The sequence below is a fragment of the Carcharodon carcharias genome, assembly GCF_017639515.1.
Source record: "Carcharodon carcharias isolate sCarCar2 chromosome 37 unlocalized genomic scaffold, sCarCar2.pri SUPER_37_unloc_1, whole genome shotgun sequence".
In the NCBI taxonomy this organism is placed as follows: Eukaryota; Metazoa; Chordata; class Chondrichthyes; order Lamniformes; family Lamnidae; genus Carcharodon; species Carcharodon carcharias.
Genome location: NW_024470758.1, coordinates 1,060,366 through 1,082,668, shown reverse-complemented (window position 1 = coordinate 1,082,668; position 22,303 = coordinate 1,060,366). Strand labels below are relative to the sequence as shown.

The 22,303-nt window shown below is 54.7% G+C and overlaps 1 protein-coding gene across 1 annotated transcript in view; it reads left to right on the top strand.

Annotated features, from left to right (window-relative positions):
* Positions 1-9,777, top strand: part of LOC121274601 (atypical kinase COQ8A, mitochondrial-like) — a 100,593-nt gene extending 90,816 nt beyond the window's left edge. The window contains exons 13-15 of the mRNA XM_041181939.1: positions 593-658; positions 5,884-5,970; positions 8,979-9,777. Coding sequence (XP_041037873.1) covers positions 593-658; positions 5,884-5,970; positions 8,979-9,281 — 456 coding nt within the window. The 3' untranslated portion in view covers positions 9,282-9,777. The remainder of the gene's footprint in view (positions 1-592; positions 659-5,883; positions 5,971-8,978) is intronic.
* The last annotated feature ends 12,526 nt before the right edge of the window (positions 9,778-22,303 follow it).

Here is a 22,303-nt window from a genome sequence, read left to right as displayed (position 1 = left end):
AAAGAGGGAGTCTCCCCATCAGGGACCCCTTTTAAAGAGGGAGTCTCCCCATCAGAGACCCCTTTTAAAGAGGGAGTCTCCCCATCAGGGACCCCTTTTAAAGAGGGAGTCTCCCCATCAGGGACCCCTTTTAAAGAGGGAGTCTCTCCATCAGGGAACCCCTTTTAAAGAGGGTGTCTTCCCATCAGGGACCCCTTTTAAAGAGGGAGTCTCCCCATCAGGGACCCCTTTTAAAGAGGGAGTCTCCCCATCAGGGACCCCTTTTAAAGAGGGAGTCACAATCAGGCACAATCTCCAGCGAAGAGGTTTAGTTGTCCTCTCTGAAGGAGTGATCGGGGTTAGTGACGGGGAAGAGTGAAGAGGCGATCTGGGAGGGAGGGAGTTACGAGGCTGTCTGGGTGTCTGTGTGTTGTCTCCCCCTTCTCCCCGCCCTTGCTGCTGTGTCACATGAGAGGGTGGGGGTGGAGGTAGGGGTGTGAGAGTGTGGGGGTGTGGAGGGGGGGAGTGGGGTTTGTGTGGGGGTCGGGGTGGTAGTGTACAATATCCAGCGCCATTTCGATCAGATCGTGAACCCCGTGTCTTTTCTCCCAAGGTATCCCTGCTGGATTTCGGAGCAACGCGGGAATTTGAGAAGGCATTTACGGATGAGTATATTGAGGTAAAAAGGGTCTCCGTTTGTCTTGAGACTCAAAATGTGGCAAGCAACAAGGAGGGTAGTAACGGACTAAAAAGAAACCCCTCGCATTTCTATAGCTCCTTTCATGACAGTAGAACCATCCCACAGTGCTTTACAGTTAATGTGGCCTAACGAATAGGGCGGGATTTGATGGCCCTGACACTGGCGGGCCTTGTCACGAGCAGGGCAGGAAAATTTCCAGAGCTGTTTAGAAGCCAGAGGCTCTCCAAATTTTCCCATCCCGCCCAGGAAGATGCCCGCCAGGGCCGGGACCAGAAAATCCCGCCCATGATGTCTAACGTCAGAGGTGATTCTGCGATTGGACAGCACTTAGTGAGCAATCCCGAGTGCGCTAAGAATGACTCTAACAAGCAATTTAAGATGATCAGCCGGATTCACAATGTGGCTCACTTATGCTTGTTAGAAGCTATGGATATTCATGCACAGAGACCTGTCCTCTGCAGACAAAAGGAATATGTCCAGGCATCGCACCTTTTTTGAATATACAGAAGCATGGGGGTGGGGTGGGGAATTGTTCCCTGGTGCGTTCTCCATGGCAATACTTGGACAAATCAGGGTCAACTTGCCAACCAGTTAGCACCCTCTTCTCATGCAGTATAAATTTCAAAGGGAACAGAGTAGAAAATTAGGGAAGTCTTGCTCAAACTATACAAGGCATTAGTTTGACCACATCTAGAATACTGGGAACAGTTTTGGTCCCATTATATACTGGCATTGGAGGCAGTCCAGAGAAGGTTCACTAGGTTGATCCCGGGTATGGGGGGATTTTCTTATGAGGAGAGGTTGAGTAGGTTGGGCCTGTACTCATTGGAGTTTAGAAGAATGAGAGGCGACCTTATTGAAACATATAAGATTCTTAGGGGGCTTGACAGGGTAGATGCTGAGAGGTTGTTTCCCCTTGTGGGAGAGTCTAGGACCAGAGGGTATAATCTCAGAGTAAGGGGGCACCTATTTAAGACAGAGATGAGGAGGAATTTCTTCTCAGAGGGTAGTCAATCTGTGGAATTCTTTACCGCAGAGGGCTGTAGAGGTTGGGTCGTTCAGTATATTCAAGGCTGAGATAGACATTTTTAATCAGTAAGGGGATCAAGGGTTATGGGGAAAAGGCAGGAAAGTGGAGTTGAGGATTATCAGATCAGCCATGATCTCATTGAATGGCGGAGCAGACTCGATGGGCCGAATGGTCTACTTCTGCTCCTAAGCCTTGTGGCCTTAAGTTGTCGCTCCCATTGAAATGTTGACATCCTTGCATTTGTCCTGATGGGTGCAAGACGGGCAGCTTCAACAGCACGCCTCTCCTTTCACCAATACCCGGGCTCCGCACTGCCAAGTGTAAGTGTAAGACCCTGTTAATGGAGGGGACGTTAGGTTGACAGGGACTGATAAAGTTTGATGGGAGATTTTGGTGGGAAGGCTGAGGAGACTGGGGCTGGGTTACAGGGCGTCCGAGTGGCTGTGACAACATTCCCTTTCACAGAGCTACGGGTTTGCGGATGGCAGAGGCTCCAACGGTCTGGCCAGGGTTTGCAGGTCGGTGACCTGTTCGGCCGCCTCATGAGCCCACCTTCCATGGCCACCGAGCCCTGGGGCTGGGACTCGAACCCGGGACTTGTGGCCCAGAGGCAGCCATGCTACCCGGTGTGGGCCTCGAGACCTCCTCTGAGGGAGGAGAGGCACTCTAGATTGAACAGTACCATTTTGCAGGAACGGGGAGAGACCTAAGGGACGTATGTACACAAAACGTTTGAAGGCAGCAGGATAAGTTGCGAGAGAGTCGGGGAGGCGATGGCGCAGTGGTATTGTCGCTGGACTAGTAATCCAGGGTAGCGCTCTGGGGACCCGGGTTCGAATCCCACCATGGAGCAGGTGGTGAAATTTAAGTTTAATGAAAAATCTGGAATTAAAACGATGACCATGAAATCGATTGTTGTAAAAACCCATCTGGTTCACTTAGGGAAGGAAATCTGCTGTCCCTACCTGGTCTGGCCCACATGTGACTCCAGGCCCACAGCGATGTGGTTGACTCTTAAATACCCCCTGAACAAGGGCAATTAGGGATGGGTAATAAATGCTGGCCCAGCCAGTGACACCCACATCCCACGAACTAATATATAAAACAATCTGTTGAGGAAAAAGCCAAATAGGCCCCTGGGCTTTATTAATGGAGGAACAGCAACAGAAGGTTATGCTGAACTTCCTAAACCACTGGTTAGGCCTCAGCTGCCTGAGTATTGGGTTCAATTCCGGGCACCGGCACTTTAGGAAGGATGTCAAGGCCTGGGAGAGGGGGATTTACCAGAGTGGGACCAGGGATGAGGGACTTCAGTTAGTGTGGAGAGACTGGAGTAAGCCGGGATTGTTCTGCCTCCTCAGAGAAGGTTAAGGGGGAGATTTAATCGAGGCATGTATTACCCATCCCGAATTGCCCTAGTTCAGAGGGCATTTAAGAGTCACCCGCCTCGCTGTGGGTCTGGAGTCACACGTAGGCCAGACCGGGTAATCATGAAGCGGTAAATAAGGGGAAACTGATTCCAGCGCTCATGCCTGTCATCTCGCCTGAGCCAAGGCCGCAGGCTTCTGGATGCCGACTCCTCCAGGATTGCCTTGGAGCCTCCAGGAACCGCAGATTAGCCTCCATGGCCGCTGTTGGGGAAGATGGAGGGCCACAGACGAAAGAAAACCATGTTTAAATTATTGGTCATATGTTCCAGTGGGCTTCTGGACCGACAATCATCCAACCAGGTAACAAAGAGTCTGCTCGTGCACCAATGGGTCAGCGGGAAGGCGGGGCTTTGGGACGATTGGCACGCCCGGCGGCCAATGGGGTGACTGCGGGGGGGGCGGGGCAGTTGGAGGCCAGCTGATGAACGCTCCAGGAGTGCGCCCCAGCCAAAGTTGGCAAGCCGGTAAAACCGGAACAAAATGTACGGAGAGGCTTGAGTCTGGAGGGGAGGGACCACGCTTGGAGATACCATTCTGCTCTCCATATTGCACAAGAGAATATAGAGGCACTTGGAGAAGATCTTCTTTAAAAAAAAAAGAGATTCACAAAGATGATACCAGAACTGAGAGGTTAGAACGATCAGGAAAGATTGAACAGGCCGGGCCTCTTGTCTCTAGTAGAATGACTAAGCCCTGACCTGATAGAGATCTTTAACATTATGAAGGGGTTTGATAGGGTGGACGTAGAGATGGTGCTTTCCACTCGTGGATGAGGCCAGAGGCCTGAGACCGTCGAGATCAGGTAGCCTCTAATAAATAAGGGGAGATGGTGGCACAGTGACAACGGTGCTGGACAAGCAGTCCAGAGGCCCAGGTTCATGCCGAGGGAGCGTGGGACATGCCCCTCCCCCACCCCACCCATACACACACCCCATTGGTCGCCAGGCATGTCAATCCTCCCCAAGTCCCACCTTCCTGCTGATCCATTGGCGAACGAGCAGACTCCTTGTTACCTGATTGGATGCTTGTCGGCCAAAAAGCCCACTGGAACATATAACCAATAATTTAACGTGTTTCTCTTTAGGTTTTATCTCTCCATGGACACGGCAGCCGGTGGGATTTAAATTCAATTAATAAATCTGGAATTATAAAGCTAGTCTCAGTGCTAATGTCCCCTTTAGGGAAGGAAATCTGCCCTCCTTACCTGGTCTGGGCCTACACATGACTCCAGACACCCACAGCGAATGGGATTGACTCTTAACTGCCTCCGGAAATGGCCGAGCGAGACACTCAGTCCCAGGGCAATTAGGGAAGGGCAACAAATGCTGGGCCTCACCAGCGATGCCCACACACCCCATGAAAGAGTAAATTGGGGTAAAAAACAATCCAATTGTGAATTCAGGAGAAGTTTCTTTACCCAGAATCTGGTGGAACTCGCCCTCATGGGGAGTGGTTGAGGTGAATAGGATTGATGCGTTTAAGGGGGAAGCTGGATAAACGCACGAGAAATGGAAGGATATGTTGATGGGGTGTGATGAAGAGGGGCTGGGACGCACAGGAGGGGAGGGACCAGTTTTCCAACAGACGGATAGCGGCCAAACAGAGTCTGTTTGTCAGATTGTTCCCCTGGCGATCTAGTGAACGGTAATGGTTATAGTTACATAGGAATTAGGAGCAGGAGTGAGGCCACTCGACCCCTTGAGCCTGCTCCGCCCTTCAATAAGATTGAGGCTGATCTATATGTAACCTCGACCCCTCATTCCTGCCGATCCCCGCTAACCTTTCACCCCCTCGTTAATCAAGAATCTACCTACCTCTACCTTAAAAACATTCAAAGGCTCTGCTTCCACCGCCTTTTGAGGACGAGAGTTCCAAAGACTCTCAACCCTCTGAGAGAAAAAAAAATTCTCCTCATCTCCGTCTTAAATGAGCGACCCCTTATTTTTAAACAGCGACCCCGAGCTCTAGATTCTCCCACAAGAGGAAACATCCTCTCCACCTCCACCCCTCAGGATCTTAAAGGTTTCAGTTAAGTCACCTCTCACTCTTCTAAACTCCAGCGGATACAAGCCTAACCTGTCCGGCCTTTCCTCATTAGACAACCTGTCCATTCCTGGTATTAGTCTGGTAAACCTTCTCTGAACTGCTTCCAACGCATTTACACCCTTCCTTAAATAAGGAGACCAATAGTTGCGTGGAATCCACATCTCTTTATGTGACAACGGACCCCAGACTCTGAATTCAAAAGCATCAAAAATGTTTGTCTTTTTTATATTTTGCTCAGATTTCTTCAAAATTTGTTTGATCATGGGGTGAGATTCTTTTTCACTAAGAAGCAGAAAGTCCTTCTCCATGGAGCTCAGAGCCTGAGAGTAGCCCCGAATGATGGGCTGAAGGTTCCCCCTGGCCAGGAGGCTGTTGTGAGCTTTCAAACCAGGATCCACGGGACATGGGGCAATAGAGCTAGAGAACCTGCTCCACAGGAATGGGAGGAGGCCATTCGGCCCTTCGAGCCGGTTCCACAGGAACATGGGGAGGTCATTCAGCCCCTGGAGAGATATACTGACACCCTCAATATTCCCAGTGACATTGGATACTACGGGCTCTGTATCTAACCCCGTGCTGTACCTGTCCTGGGAGTGTTTGATGGGGACAGTGTGGAGGGAGGTGTTGCCTGTGGGGTTGGAGACAGTCTGGGCGTCAGTGTGAATGGTCACTAATGGAGATTCCTTGCCCTTTTCCAGGTTATCCGATCAGCAGCTGACCGGGACCGGGAGGCCGTGCTGAACAAGTCCATTGAGCTGAAGTTCCTGACTGGCTATGAGACGAAGGTAAAGCCCCTGAACAGCTCAGTGCCCCCGGTTACACCCGGAGCTGCAAATTACAGTCACCGGGAGCCAGTCCTGGGCCAAACCCAGTGTCAGCACCCGGCCTGTAACCGGAGTACGGCCCATCCCCCCCCCCGACTCCGGACCCGGAGTACAGCCCCTCCCCCCCCCCCCCGCCGTACCCAGAGTGCGGCCCCTCCCCCTCCCCCCCGTACCCAGAGTGCGGCCCCTCCCCCTCCCCCCCCGTACCCGGAGTACAGCCCCTCCCCCTCCCCCCGTACCCGGAGTGCGGCCCCTCCCCCTCCCCCCGTACCCGGAGTACAGCCCCTCCCCCTCCCCCCGTACCCGGAGTACAGCCCCTCCCCCTCCCCCCGTACCCGGAGTACAGCCCCTCCCCCTCCCCCCGTACCCGGAGTGCGGCCCCTCCCCCTCCCCCTCCGTACCCGGAGTGCGGCCCCTCCCCCTCCCCCTCCGTACCCGGAGTGCGGCCCCTCCCCCCCCCCCGTGGCCAGAGTGCGGCCCCTCCCCCTACCCCCGTACCCAGAGTGCGGCCCCTCCCCCTCCCCCCGTACCCGGAGTACAGCCCCTCCCCCTCCCCCCGTACCCGGAGTGCGGCCCCTCCCCCTCCCCCCGTACCCGGAGTACAGCCCCTCCCCCCCCCCCCGCCGTACCCAGAGTGCGGCCCCTCCCCCTCCCCCTCCGTACCCGGAGTGCGGCCCCTCCCCCTCCCCCTCCGTACCGGAGTGCGGGCCCCTCCCCCCCCCCCCGTGGCCAGAGTGCGGCCCCTCCCCCTCCCACCCGTACCCAGAGTGCGGCCCCTCCCCCTCCCCCTCCGTACCCGGAGTACAGCCCCTCCCCCCCCCCCCCCGCCGTACCCAGAGTGCGGCCCCTCCCCCTCCCCCTCCGTACCCAGAGTGCGGCCCCTCCCCCTCCCCCTCCGTACCGGAGTGCGGCCCCTCCCCCCCCCCGTGGCCAGAGTGCGGCCCCTCCCCCTCCCACCCGTACCCAGAGTGCGGCCCCTCCCCCTCCATACCCGGAGTGCGGCCCCTCCCCCTCCGTACCCAGAATGCGGCCCCTCCCCCTCCCCCTCCGTACCCAGAGTGCGGCCCCTCCCCCTCCCCCCGTACCCGGAGTGCGGCCCCTCCCCCTCCCCCTCCGTACCCGGAGTGCGGCCCCTCCCCCTCCGTACCCAGAGTGCGGCCCCTCCCCCTCCCCCTCCGTACCCAGAGTGCGGCCCCTCCCCCTCCCCCTCCCCCTCCGTACCCAGAGTGCGGCCCCTCCCCCTCCCCCTCCGTACCCAGAGTGCGGCCCCTCCCCCTCCCCCCGTACCCGGAGTACAGCCCCTCCCCCTCCCCCCGTACCCGAGTACAGCCCCTCCCCCTCCCCCCGTACCCGGAGTACAGCCCCTCCCCCTCCCCCCGTACCCGGAGTACAGCCCCTCCCCCTCCCCCCGTACCCGGAGTACAGCCCCTCCCCCTCCCCCCGTACCCGGAGTACAGCCCCTCCCCCTCCCCCCCGTACCCGAGTACAGCCCCTCCCCCTCCCCCCGTACCCGGAGTACAGCCCCTCCCCCTCCCCCCCGTACCCGGAGTGCGGCCCCTCCCCCTCCCCCCGTACCCGGAGTGCGGCCCCTCCCCCTCCCCCTCCGTACCCGGAGTGCGGCCCCTCCCCCTCCCCCCGTACCCGGAGTACAGCCCCTCCCCCTCCCCCCGTACCCGGAGTGCGGCCCCTCCCCCTCCCCCCCGTACCCGGAGTACAGCCCCTCCCCCTCCCCCCGTACCCGGAGTACAGCCCCTCCCCCTCCGTACCCAGAGTGCGGCCCCTCCCCCTCCCCCTCCGTACCCGGAGTGCGGCCCCTCCCCCTCCGTACCCAGAGTGCGGCCCCTCCCCCTCCCCCTCCGTACCCGGAGTGCGGCCCCTCCCCCTCCCCCTCCGTACCCGGAGTACAGCCCCGCCCCCTCCCCCTCCGTACCCGGAGTGCGGCCCCTCCCCCTCCCCCTCCGTACCCGGAGTGCGGCCCCTCCCCCCTCCCCCTCCCCCTCCGTACCCGGAGTGCGGCCCCTCCCCCTCCGTACCCAGAGTGCGGCCCCTCCCCCTCCCCCTCCGTACCCGGAGTGCGGCCCCTCCCCCTCCCCCTCCGTACCCAGAGTGCGGCCCCTTCCCCTCCCCCTCCGTACCCGGAATGCGGCCCCTCCCCCTCCCCCTCCGTACCCGGAGTGCGGCCTCTCCCTCTCCCCGTACCCGGAGTGCGGCCCCTCCCCCTCCGTACCCAGAGTGCAGCCCCTCCCCCTCCCCCGCCGTACCCAGAGTGCGGCCCCTCCCCCTCCGAACCCGGAGTGCGGCCCGTCCCCCTCCCCGTGGCCGGAGTGCGGCCCGTGCCTCTCCCCGTGGCCGGAGTGCGGCCCGTGCCTCTCCCCGTGGCCGGAGTGCGGCCTCTCCCCCTCCCCGTGGCCGGAGTGCGGCCCGTCCCCCTCCCCGTGGCCGGAGTGCGGCCCGTCCCCCTCCCCGTGGCCGGAGTGCGGCCCGTCCCCCTCCCCGTGGCCGGAGTGCGGCCCGTCCCCCTCCCCGTGGCCGGAGTGCGGCCCGTCCCCCTCCCCGTGGCCGGAGTGCGGCCCGTCCCCCTCCCCGTGGCCGGAGTGCGGCCCGTCCCCCTCCCCGTGGCCGGAGTGCGGCCCGTCCCCCTCCCCGTGGCCGGAGTGCGGCCCGTCCCCCTCCCCGTGGCCGGAGTGCGGCCCGTCCCCCTCCCCGTGGCCGGAGTGCGGCCCGCCGCCCCTCCCCGTGGCCGGAGTGCGGCCCGTGGCCGGAGTGCGGCCCCAATTAGACGCGGAGTCAGATTGGAGTCCGATTCGGCCCGGAGCGGGCAGCTTTGGGTAAGTGAGAAGCTATCGTTTCCTGAGATGGGATTGCTGGGTTGGACAGCAAGGAGCCCAGAGCAGAGGGGAATGGACCAATCGGAGCCCGGTTTTAATTTGCCACCCTGACCCCTGACCCCGGTGACCTTCTGTCGACAGGTGATGAAGGACGCTCATGTTGACGCCGTGATGATCCTGGGTGAAGCCTTCTCCTCCTCTGAACCTTTCGACTTTGGCTCCCAGACCACGACTCAGCGCATCCATGACATCATTCCCATCATGCTCCAGCACCGCCTGACCCCGCCCCCCGAGGAGACGTACTCACTCCACCGCAAGATGGCGGGCACCTTCCTGGTCTGCTCCAAGCTGAAGGCCCGCATCGCCTGCAAGCCTATGTTCGAGGAAACCTACGGGCGATACTGGCATGGGGGGCAGGCGGATAGGATGGGGGTCAAAGGTTAACTGGGGTCAAAAGTGTGGCTTGCTGAGCCTCCCTTTTCCTAATGCGCGTAACTCTCCCCCTGCACTGTCCCCACACCCCTTCCCCCATCCCACCTCAATCGCACCCAGGCCACCGATGTGGGACGACTGAGGGGAACTCAGTCGGATCACTTCCAATGTTCCACCTAGCCAAGGGTTGGCCAGAGATGGTGTTCGGAATACTTGATCCCTTTTAAACCAATTTTAATGGCATCGGCCTCCATTCAGCTGCAGCTGTTGACTAGGAGGGTAGCTTGTGTGGGGAGGTGGAACAGCACAAACCAACCATGGTGATAGGCCATACTCTTATGTCGCAGACTTTAATTTCATGAAGTTGTTCTCTTTTCATTCAGCAAACAATGTGAGGGATTTGGGTCCGTTGGGATGGTGTAGAATGGGAATGAACGGTAAGGGGTTTGGGTCCTTTGGGATTGTGTACAACGGGAGTGAATGGGAAGGGGTTTGGGTCCATTGTGATTGTATTATATGGGAGTGAATGGGAAGGGGTTTGGGTCCATTGGGATTGTTTAGAATGGGAGTGAATGGGAAGGGGTTTGGGTCCTTTGGGATTGTGTAGAATGGGAGTGAATGGGAAGGGGTTTGGGTCCATTGTGATTGTGTAGAATGGGTGTGAATGGGAAGGGGTTTGGGTCCATTGGGATTGTGTAGAATGGGAATGAATGAGAAGGGGTTTGGGTCGATTGGGGTTGTGTAGAATGGGACTGAATGGGAAGGGGTTTGGGTCCATTGGGCTTGTGTAGAATGGGACTGAATGGGAAGGGGTTTGGGTCCATTGGGATGGTGTAGAATGGGAGTGAATGGGAAGGGGTTTGGGTCCATTGGGATTGTGTTATAAGGGAGTGAATGGGAAGGGGTTTGGGTCCATTGTGATTGTGTAGAATGGGAGTGAATGGGAAGGGGTTTGGGTCCTTTGGGATGGTTTAGAACAGGAGTGAATGGGAAGGGGTTTGGGTCCATTGTGATTGCGTAGAATGGGAGTGAATGGGAAGGGGTTTGGATCCAAAATGATTGGGATTGTGTAGAACGGGAAGGGGTTTGGGTCCATTGTGATTGTGTAGACTGGGAGTGAATGGAAAGAGGTTTGGTCCATTGGGATTGTGTAGAATGGGAGTGAATGGGAAGGGGTTTGGGTCCTTTGGGATGGTGTAGAATGGGAGTGAATGGGAAGGGGTTTGGGTCCATTGGGATTTTGTAGAATGGGAGTGAATGGAAATGGGTTTTGGTCCATTGGGATTGTGTAGAATGGGACTGAATGGGAGGGGGTTTGGGTCCATTGTGATTGTGTAGAATAGGAGTGAATGGAAAGAGTTTTGGGTCCATTGGGATCATGTAGAATGGGAGTGAATGGGAAAGGGTTTGGGTCCATTGGGAAGGCGTAGAATGGGAGTGAATGGGAAGGAGTTTGGGTCCATTGTGATTGTGTAGAATGGGAGTGAATGGGAAGAGGTTTGGGTCCATTGGGATGGCGTAGAATGGGAGTGAATGGGAAGGGGTTTGGGTCCATTGGGATTGTGTAGAATGGGAGTGAATGGGAAGGGGTTTGGGTCAATTGTGATTGTGTAGAATGGGAGTGAATGGGAAGGGGTTTGGGTCCATTGGGATTATGTAGAATGGGAATGGGTTTGGGTCCATTATGATTGTGTAGAATGGGAGTGAATGGAAAGAGGTTTGGCTCCATTGGGATTGTGTAGAGTGGGAGTGAATGGAAAGGGGCTTGGGTCCATTGGGATGGTGTAGAATGGGAAAGGGTTTGGGTCCATTGGGATTGTTTTCATTGGGAGTGAATGGGAAGGGGTTTGGGTCCAATGGAATTGTTTAGAATGGGAGTGAATGAGAAGGGGTTTGGGTGCATTGTGATTGTGTAGAATGGGAGTAAATGGGAAGGGGTTTGGGTCCATTGGGCTTGTGTAGAATGGGAGTGAATGGAAAGGGGTTGGGTCCATTGGGATTGTGTAGACTGGGAGTGAATGGGAAGGGTTTTGGGTCCATTGTGATTGTGTAGTATGGGAGTGAATGGGAAGGTATTTGGGTCCTTTGCGATGGTGTAGAACGGAAGTGAATGGGACGGGGTTTGGGTCCATTGTGATTGTGTAGAATGGGAGTGAATGGAAAGATGTTTGGGTCCATTGGGATTGTGTAGAATGGGAGTGAATGGGAAGGGGTTTGGGTCCATTGGGATTGTGTAGAATGGGAAGGGGTTTTGGTCCATTGTGATTGTGTAGAATGGGAGAGAATGGAAAGAGGTTTGGGTCCATTGGGATTGTGTAGAATGAGAGTGAATGGGAAGCTGTTTGGGTCCATTGGGATGGTGTAGAATGGGAGTGAATGGGAAGGGGTTTGGGTCCATTGGGATGGTGTAGAATGGGAGTGAATGGGAAGGGGTTTGGGACTATTGGGATTGTGTAGAATGGGAGTGAATGGAAAGGGATTTGGGTCCATTGGGATGGTGTAGAATGGGAAGGGGTTTGGGTCATTGGGATCGTGTATAATGGGAGTGAATTGGAAGTGGTTTGGGTTATTGGGATGGTGTAGAATGGGAGTGAATGGGAAGGGCTTTGGGACTATTGGGAATGTGTAGAATGGGAGTGAATGGGAAGGGGTTTGGGTCCATTGGGATTGTGTACAATGGGAGTGAATGGGAAGGGGTTTGGGTCCATTGGGATTGTGTAGAATGGGAGTGAATGGGAAGGGGTTTGGGTCCATTGGGATGGTGTAGAATGGGAGTGAATGGGAAAGGTCTGGTCCCTGTCACCAATATGCCCCGTGATGGAACCATCTTGCTGGAATGTGGGCCACTGAGCATCTGCTGGGCTGTTGGGACCCCAGGCCCCAGGTGGGTTCCCTCCCTCTGCACTGTTCTCCGTGGACCCTCTCTAAATCTGACATTAACACACTGCCACTCGTGAACTCACCAACCGCGAGGAACGTGAGGCTTACCAAAAACCCGCAGTTCGGCTTCCCCTTGTCATCTCCCTCAGGGTGGACGGCAGGAAAGGCCAGCAAGGCAAGCAAAGTGCGGGCGACCAGCGGCGAGTGCCTCTCCTGCCCACCACCCACTCCGCCCCTCCCTGCCAACTCCCCACCAGACCCCACTCCCTCCACAGAACCAATTTATCACTTGTAACTATACCAGCGACAGGGGCTTCTGCATTCTCCTCAGGATAAGGTCGGTGGAGAGGGAGGGGCGGAGTTAAGCTTCAAGTTAGCGCTAATACTTTGTGAAAATGCTGCATAGATCCCAATTCGAGCCTCGTGTCCAATTCCAGGCAGCGCACTTTTAAGAAAAAGCTGACAGTTTTGGAGAGGGTGCAGAGGAGATCTATTAGCATGGGAAGAGGGATGAGCTTCTTCAGCTGCGTGGGGACTTGGGGAAGCTGGAGTCATTCTCCTTAGGGCAGAGAAGGTTGAGGGGGAGACTTGCTGCACGCGGAGCAGTTGTTGTCACCACACCGCTTGTACGACAGTGAGACCTGGACGAGATTCCGTCAGCATCTCCGCTGCCCCCTCTGGATTCAGGGGGAGGCCAGTCGAACAGACGCGAGTGACCTTCTCGATTCCAGCTCCACCGAGCGTTCAGGCAAAACTCCTGCGGAAACCAACTTCGGCGGGCTGGACACTGTGTCCAGATGGTGGAAAACCATCTCAGCGGGACAGGCCCTGTTTTCTCAACTCTCAAACGGCCAACGCTCCAGCAGGAGGGTGAAGAAAAGGCTCCAGACCCGCTGAAACTCTCCTTCGAACGTGGCAGCCTTGACGTTACTGACCGGGACGAGCTCGCGACTGACCGCTCAAAATGGCAGCAACCTGTCATGCCCTGTGTCACAACGTCTTCGTGATGAGGTGGGGTGTGGGGCGGGGTGGGCTGCAGAGAAGGAAAGGAAAGGAAGCAAATCCTGCGCTCCGGATCCCTCAACCTCGTGGGGAATCTGCGGGTCGGGAATTGGCCTGTTCGGCCACGGGAAGGCCTGTGGGAGAAACACGCTACCCCAGGTAGACATCCTCCCCAAATTGGGAATCATCGATGACTAAGAGGAGATTTAATCGGGGCGTTCAAAACCATGAGGGGGTTTGGACAGAGTAAATAAGGAGAGACTCTTCCCAGTGGCAGGGGGGTCGGTAACCAGAGGGGGACACAGATTGAAGAGAATCGGTAACAGAACCAAAGGGGGGAGATGAGGAGAATTTTTTAATAGACGCAGCGAGTTGCTGGAAACTTTTAAAGTGGAATCGGGTAAATACTTGAAAAGGGGTGGGGAGGGGGAAATAATGCAGGGATTTAGGGATAGAGCGCGGGGAGTGGGACCAATTGGAAAGCTCTTTCAAAGGGCCAGCACAGGCAGAGTGGGCCGAATGACCCCCTTCTGTGCTGTATGATTCTGTGATTGGTTTGGAGCCTTCGTTTGAGGCTGGCAGGTTTTCTCAAGTTTCTTGTAGCGCTAAACCCTTAGACAAAGTGAAGATAAAAGTGATGATGGGCCTAAAGGCCAAAGGCTTGACCCTTAGGACTAAATTGGAGGGGGAGGGTGTGGTTGGGGAGGACGTTGGTAGTGAGGTCACTGCGCAGGATTCGACCTCAGCCCAATCTCTGTGTGACCTGCCCATTTACCCCCCCCCCCACCCACCTCGCCCCTTCGCTGGTTACCCTGTAACCACGGGGAACAAAGCCTACAAAGCTAGGCCCAACCTCCACAAAAGCGGACCCAGAGCGGCTGCTCCCCTCTGAAGGGGAGGCCCGAGGTCAAAGGCACCTCCCATTGCGAAGACGGGGGGTGGGGGATGGGCACCCCACAGCCTGAGGCCCAGCCGCGGCTCCAGGACCGGCCCACCACAGTGGGGTAAAGGGAAGTGGGGGGGGGGAGGTGGATGGTGAAGGGACCAGAGTTGGAGGAGCGCAGAGAGCTCGGAGGGCCGTAGGGCTGGAGGAAGTTACCCAACTGTGGAGGGGTGGGGGGTGAGGGGGGAGTGCTTTTGGTGGGGGGGAGCTCGATCGATGTCGACCCTGGCGCAGTGGCGAGTGGGACAGCAGATGAGCGGAATCGGAGAGGGCAGCCAAGTTATAACGTTTCAGTGTCAGGTGCCCCAAGTTAGCTTGCAGCTAAGAAACAGGAAAGTTCCTGGAGGGAACAGGAGTGGATTAAGGAATTGGGTTGGAATGGGCTCCAGTAGGTTCATGTAGGTCGGTCCCCACATGTAGTCCCTACATGTTCATGTAGTAGGTCCCCTGCTGTATACTGGTGGGTCTGCTGGCTTTACATAGGCTGAGAGGCACTGACAGCAAGTCACGGCGAGCGTGGTGTTTATTGTAAGCTGTGTTGTCCGTTGTCCCATCAGTGACAGGAAGAAGAAGTGACATCACCTGTGACGACAAATAAGTTGCATTTGTTTAGCACCTTTTTAATGGAAGCCATCCCACGACGATTTATAGGAGCGATTTGATTCCCCCTCCCACCGAGCCACAGGAGGAGATATTTAGGTGACCCAAAGCTAGGTCAATGAGGCCGATTTTAAGGAGCGTCTTAAAGGAGCAGAGGGAGATGGAGAGGTTTAGGGAGGGAATTCCAGAGGGAGGCAGAGAGAGTTAGGGAGGGAATTCCAGAGGGAGACAGAGAGGTTTAGGGAGGGAATTACAGAGGGAGGTGGAGAGGGTTAGGGAGGGAATTCCAGAGGGAGGCGGAGAGGGTTAGGGAAGGAATTCCAGAGGGAGGCGGAGAGGTTTGGGGAGGGAATTCCAGAGGGAGGCAGAGAGGGTTAGGGAGGGAATTCCAGAGGGAGGCAGAGAGGTTTAGGGAGGGAATTCCAGAGGGAGGCGGAGAGGGTTAGGGAGGGAATTCCAGAGGGAGGCAGAGAGGGTTAGGGAGGGAATTCCAGAGGAAGACGGAGAGGTTTAGGGAGGGAATTCCAGAGGGAGACGGGGAGGTTTAGGGAGGGAATTCCAGAGCTCAGGCCCCCCCAGGCAGCTGAAGGCCCGGCCGCCCATGGAGAAGTGATTAAAATCGGGGGAATGCTCAAGAGGCCGGAATTGGGGGAGCGCAGAGATCTCGGAGGGTTGAGGGGCTGGAGGAGAGTGCAGAGATAGAAGGTTGGGGGCGGGTAATGGTGGTCAGGCCATGGAGGGGTTTGGGAAGAGGGTGAATGTTTGAAGCGAGGAGTTACTGGATCAGGAGCCAGCGTAGGTCAGTGAGCATGGGAGGGGTGATCTCCACTGCGTAGAAGGCCAAAGGCAGCAGTTGTGTTGGGATGTCCATCATGTCCAAGTCACTCACCATCCTGACTTGGAAATATATCGGCCGTCCCTTCACTGTCGCTGGGTCAAAATCCTGGAACTCCCTCCCTAACAGCACTGTGGGTGTACCTACACCACAGGGACTGCAGCGGCTCAAGAAGGTGGGTCACCCCCCACCTTCTCAAGGGGCAATTAGGGCTGGGCAATAAATGCGGCACTACCAGTGAATTCCACATTCCAAAGAATGAATTTTTAACAATTTTTAACCCGAAAAGGAATATAGGGACTGACAGAGTTGTTGACAGAGTCATAGGATCATTCGAGCACAGACAGAGGCCATTAGGCCCATCAAGCCCATGTTTTATATTCCCTTGAATGCCGTTAACGTTGACGAACTCGTCCCGTCCAGAACTGTGATTGGACCATGCCCTACAGGTAAACGTTGACTTGCATCTGATTGGTTAGGGGAGGATCTGCTCGAACCACTCGCGATGGCTTCTGTTCCTGCTCCCACACCGCTACCTCTGGTGTCCCCCAAGGATCTACCCCTGGCGGCAACACCACCCCCCACCCCCTCCTGTTTCCCGTCTACAAGCTGTCCCTGGTTAACATCATCCCAAAGACACAGCGATGGTTTTCACATGAACGCTGACGACACCCAGTTCCTCCCTCACCACCACCATCTCTCGACTCCTCCGCTGTTGCTAAATTATCAGGGCTGCTTACCCAATAGCTGAGCAGAAATTTCCTCCAATTAAATATCAGGAAAACCATTGGCTTCAGCCCCCACCCCGAACTCCATTCCCTAGCTACCAAATCCATCCCTCTCCCTGGCTACAATCTAAGGCTGAACCAGGATGTTCATGATTTTGGTCTCATATTTCTCCCTGAAAATGGGTTCCTGCCCTCATATCCACTCCACCTCTAATACCCCCCCATTTACACCTCGGTAACATCGCCTGACTTCACCCCTGCCTCAGTTTATCTGCTGCTGAGACCCTCGTCCATGCCTTCGTCACCTTTAGGCTTGACTATCCCGACACACTCCTGGCTGCTCGCCCAGATGCTACCCTCCATAAACTTGAGGACATCTAAAACTCTGCTGCCCCCTGCCATAACTTGCAACAAGTCCCATCATCCCCTGTGCTCTCTGACCTACACTGGCTCCCAGATAAGCAACCCTGCCATTTTAAAATTCACAACCATGTTTTCAAACTCTTCCAAGGCCCCTCCTCCCTATCTCTGTAACCTCCTCCAGCCCCTACAACCATCCCTATCTCTGTAACCTCCTCCAGCCCCTACAACCTTCCCTATCTCTGTAACCTCCTCCAGCCCCTACATCCCTCCCTATCTCTGTAACCTCCTCCAGCCCCTACATCCCTCCCTATCTCTGTAACCTCCTCCAGCCCCTACAACCATCCCTATCTCTGTAACCTCCTCCAGCCCCTACATCCCTCCCTATCTCTGTAACCTCCTCCAGCCCCTACAACCTTCCCTATCTCTGTACCCTCCTCCAGCCCCTACAACCTTCCCTATCTCTGTAACCTCCTCCAGCCCCTACAACCTTCCCTATCTCTGTAACCTCCTCCAGCCCCTACAACCTTCCCTATCTCTGTAAACTCCTCCAGCCCCGACAACCCTCCCTATCTCTGTAACCTCCTCTAGCCTCTACAAACCTCCCTATCTCTGTAACCTCCTCCAGCCCCTACAACCTTCCCTATCTCTGTAACCTCCTCCAGCCCCTACAACCTTCCCTATCTCTGTAACCTCCTCCAGCCCCTACAACCTTCCCTATCTCTGTAAACTCCTCCAGCCCCGACAACCCTCCCTATCTCTGTAACCTCCTCTAGCCTCTACAAACCTCCCTATCTCTGTAACCTCCTCCAGCCCCTACAACCTTCCCTATCTCTGTAACCTCCTCCAGCCCCTACAACGCTCCCTATCTCTGTAACCTCCTCCAGCCCCTACAACCCTCCCTATCTCTGTATCCTCCTCCAGCCCCTACAACCCTCCCTATCTCTGTAACCTCCTCCAGCCCCTACACCCCTCCGTATCTCTGTAACCTCCTCCAGTCCCTACAACCCTCTGCAGGCTCTGCTCTCCTCCAATTCTGGCCTTGACCATCCCCCCATTTTAATCGCTGAGCCATTGCGGCCATGCCTTCAGCCAGCGAGAAGGATATTTTGTTATCCCACAAAGGATAACCAAGAATTCATAAAGAAAGAGAAAAGAGGATGAGGGCGAACTAGCAAAAGACTTAGGAGATTTTGGAAAAGCTTCTACAAGGGTGTAAAAAGGAAAAGATTAACAAAGATGAATGTGGATCCATTGAAAGCAGAAATAGGTGACATTAAAATGGGGAATAAGGAAATGGCGGAGATATTAAACAAATACTTTGTGTCTGTCTTCATGACTCAGAAAAAAAAACATCCCAGAAATAGTGACAAACCACACGGGAATAAGGAACTGAAAGAAATCAAAGAGTTGCCTGGTAATACACATGTACAAACATGAGATCTGTTTCAGCTAAACAAAGTAAGTGCCAGCCATTCGCTGACTCATTCATCTGGGCAATGCCTTGACCAATTAGGGCCAAGCTGCCTGGTTTAAATTTCAAACAATACTTGGCAGTTAACTGTCTTTCACCAGCACTGGTGTATTACTCATGGCAATGCTACTTGCCAACCAATCAGCACTCTCTTCACATACAGTATAAATTGTTGTTTACCCCTTATATTGGTATTCTTACAAGTGTCCTGATGAGTGCAAGACGAAAAGCTTTGACATGTCTCTTTTTTACAGCAACACTTGCATTCTGTATTACCAAACGACTGTGAGTACAGACTGTGAGAACTCTGATATTGCTGAAAAGAGAGAGACATATTGTCGAAGTTTAACCTCTTGCACCCATCAGGATAAATGCAAGAATGCCAAATTTCAAATGACCACAACAACTTATAGTACAGGAGACAAGGGTGCCAATTGGTTGACAGGGTGTCTGTTGATTGGCCAAGGTGTTGCATTCCAAAAAAGGCGCAAGGCTTGAACATGTTCCTTTTGTTTGCAGAGAATGAGTCAGAGAATGGGGAGAGAGCACTTGCTGAACAGCCCTGAGTGCGCTAATAGCTACACTAACAACCAATTGAAGATAAGCAGTCAAAATCGTAACGTGGCACATTTACACTTTCTGGAAGTGACGTGCACAGGGACCCCGTTCTCTGCAAATGGGGGCAGCACACAAACCTACAAACAACTCCACCCTTCAAGCACGACCTGCCCTGCCTCTGCTTTGGCGGAGCCTGCAGATCGTGCATTGGGCTTGATCTGTCACCCCAGAATCCATCAAAGCGGGGGGAGAAAGTCTGTCCTTGATCCCGAGGGACCGCCAAAGGGGATATAAGGAGGGTCCATTGATTTTGATCTTCCAGAATTCCATTAGATTCTGGAACAGATCCCAAGGGCTGGAAGGAGGCAAATGTAGCCCTGCTATCAAAGAAAGGAGGGAGAGAGAAAATGGGGGAAATGAGGGACCAATTAGCCTAACATCAGTAGCAGGGAAATTAACTCCAAATCTATTATCAGGTACGTGATAACAAGTTAACATGATTGGGCAGAGTCAGCACTGATTTACGAAAGGGAAATCATGTTTGATCAATCTGGTTTTTTTTGAGGGTATAACTCACAGAGCGGAAAAGCCGCTGGATGTGGTATGTTTGAACTTTCAAGCAGCGTTCGATACGGTGCCACCCAAGAGGTAATTACACAAAATTAAGGCTCAGGGGCGGGGCTAGGGGGGTAATATATTAGCAGCGCAGGGCTGGTTAACAGACAGAATGTTGGAATGAGTGGGATGTCTCTCGGGTTGGCTGACCATAGCCAGTGGGGTTCCATAAGGATCAGAGCCCAGGGCCCCAGCTATTTACAATCTGTGCTGATGACTTGGATGGGGAGGTGGGGCTAAGATTCCTGCCGATACATGTGCCCCTTAGGTAAAGATCCCCGCGCCCCTCTCCTCCTTTTGAGGCGCTCCTTCCATCTCATTGACCCAGCGTCCAGGCCACTTCTCCAATCACCTCCCCGTGCGGCTCGGGGTCAAGTAACCCTCCCGGGAAGTGTCTTGGGTCGTTGCATTACATTGGAGGCGCGATGTCAGTGCTGGCTGTGGTTTTAGATGAAGAGTAGGGGCAGGACTTGCCCGAACGCACCAAGCATCGACATTATCTGCCCCTTCGATTTGAAATACTTCGCAACAAATTCAATGGTGGATTCTGCGTACGCTGTTGGGATGTTGGGTTATGATAAAGAATTTGCTTTTTAGTTGGAGCCTCAAGTTGCTGGTGTTAAATTAAAGCCAAAAGTAATTAAAATTCAGGTGTTGCATTGTGTCCGAGTGTTTTTGACCTGCTACTTTAAACTCGATGTCAAGCCTGGCCAGCCCATCATATCTAATCTACCCCCCTAGTCCGCTTCACTCAGTGTTCCTCCTCACCAGCTCTCTCTACGCGCTGTTCACCTTGAATCCCCCCTCACTAACTCGAAGTTGAGTGTGGTAAGATGACATCAATTCTCCGGTTTCATGATGAGGGGTGTAAAGGGATCGGAACTTAAGAAGTGTGAGCAAAAGTAGGCCATTCGGCCCTTCGAGCCTGCTCTGCTATTCCATAAGATCTGCCCCCTTATTCTGGACTGTCCTACCCCACCAGAGGTTTCTCCCCATTGAATTGTTTCAGCAGCCTCAATGAGATTCCCCCTTAAACTTCAACCCTGGCAGGAATACAAGCCTGGGCCTGTGTAATCAGCCCTCATCAGGAGCAGGAGTAGACCCCATTCAGCCCCTCCAGCCTGCTCCATTCAATAGGATCATGGCTGGTTTGATTGTGGCCTTAACTCCACGTTCCTGTCTGTCCCCCCCACCCCCATAACCCTCGACCCCCTTTGTTGATCAAAAACCCATCTACCTCAGCCTTGAATATATTCAGTGACCCAGCCTCCACTGCTCTCTGGGGGAGAGAATTCCACAGACTCACGACCCTCTGAGAGAAGAAATTCATCCTCATCTCCATCTTAAATGGGAGACCCCTAACTTCTAAACTGTGCCCCCTTTGTGCTAGACTCCCCCCTCAAGGGGGGAAACATCCTCTCAGCCTCCACCCTGTCAAAGCCCCCTCAGAATCTTATCTGTTTCGATACGATCACCTCTCATTCTTCTAAACTCCAATGGGTATAGGCCCAACCTGCTCAACCTTTCCTTATAAGACAAACCTGCTCATCCCAGGAATCAGCCGAGTGAACCTTCTCTGAACTGCCTCCAATGCGAGTGTGTCCCTCCTTAAATAAAGAGACCAAAACTATACACGTGCCGAAGATTGTTCCTTAAAGTGTCTTTCAGGATGAGAACCTCCTTAAGGTAGGACGTGCGAGTTGACCGAGGGTTGACTCCAGATGGTGCTTCAGTTCTTGCAGAGGTTCCTGTCACCAGGCATCGATCGTGGCTTAGTTGGGGAATCCCTCTCAACTCGAGCGTCTCTGCAGCAGGAGGTCATGGGGTCAAGCCCCACTCCAGAGATTTGACCCTTTAATCCAGGTCTGACATTCCTAGTGCCGGTACTGAAAGTGTGCTGCACTGTTGGAGGTGTGCAGTGGGGGGAGGTGTGCGGATGGAGGTGTGGGGGGTGGGTGAGATGGTGTGTAGTGGGAGGTGTGTGGAGGGAGGTGTGGGGTGGGAGGTGTGCGGGGGGAGGTGAGGGGGAGCGGTTTTTAGTGGGTGGTTAGGAGGGGGAGGGGGGAGTGAGTGGGGGCAGGGGGGTAAGGCAGGTAAAGGTGTCGGGGGGGAGTGAGCAGCTGGGGGCGAGTGAGCAGGTGGAGAGGGAGTGGAGTGGCGGGGGGAGTGGAGTTGGGGGGTGGTCTGGGTGGGCATGGGTCTTCCCCGTGTCCTGGGGCCAATACTTATCCCTCAACCACCATCACTAAAACTCATTGCCTGGTCATTACCACTCTGCTGTTTGTGGGAGCTTGCTGTGCACAAATTGGCTGCCGAGATTTCCCATGTCACAATGGTGACTACACCTCTAGAAATACCTGATTGGCTGTAAAGCGCGTTGGGACATCCCGAGGTGGTGAAAGGCGCTATACAAATGCAAGCCCCACCAGGTGATGGCAGAGGACGAGTGTGAGAGGTGAGGGTCCGTGACCTTTATCACCTGAACAGAGTATATATCGACTTAGCTTCTGACAGCACTGAGCCTCCCACACTTCCTGACAACCCTCAGGATGGGGCCTCCATCCAAATATCTGAAGGTGGCAGCACAAACCACCAAACTGTACAGAATCCCGAACTTCTATCTACAGTACAAAAAACCTGGGTACAAAAACAAAAATAGCTGGATAAACTCAGCAGGTCTGACAGCATCTGCGGAGAGGGACTGTTAACGTTTCGAGTCTGTGTGACTTCAACAGAACTAATGACATAGAGAAATGAGGTGAAATATAAGCTGGTAGAGGGGGGGTGGGACAGGTAGAGGTGGATAGGGGACCAGTGATAGGTGGAGACAAAGGAGAGAATCCCAAAAGATGTCACAGACAAAAGGACAAAGGGGTGTTGACAGTGGTGATATTAGCTAAAGGATGTGCTAATGGTGAGATTAAGGGTAGAAAGTAGGATGAGTAAGGTACAGATAGCCCTAGTGGGGGTGGGGTGGGGGGAAGGGATCGAAATAGGCTAAAAGGTAGAGATAAAACAATGGATGGAAATACATTTAAA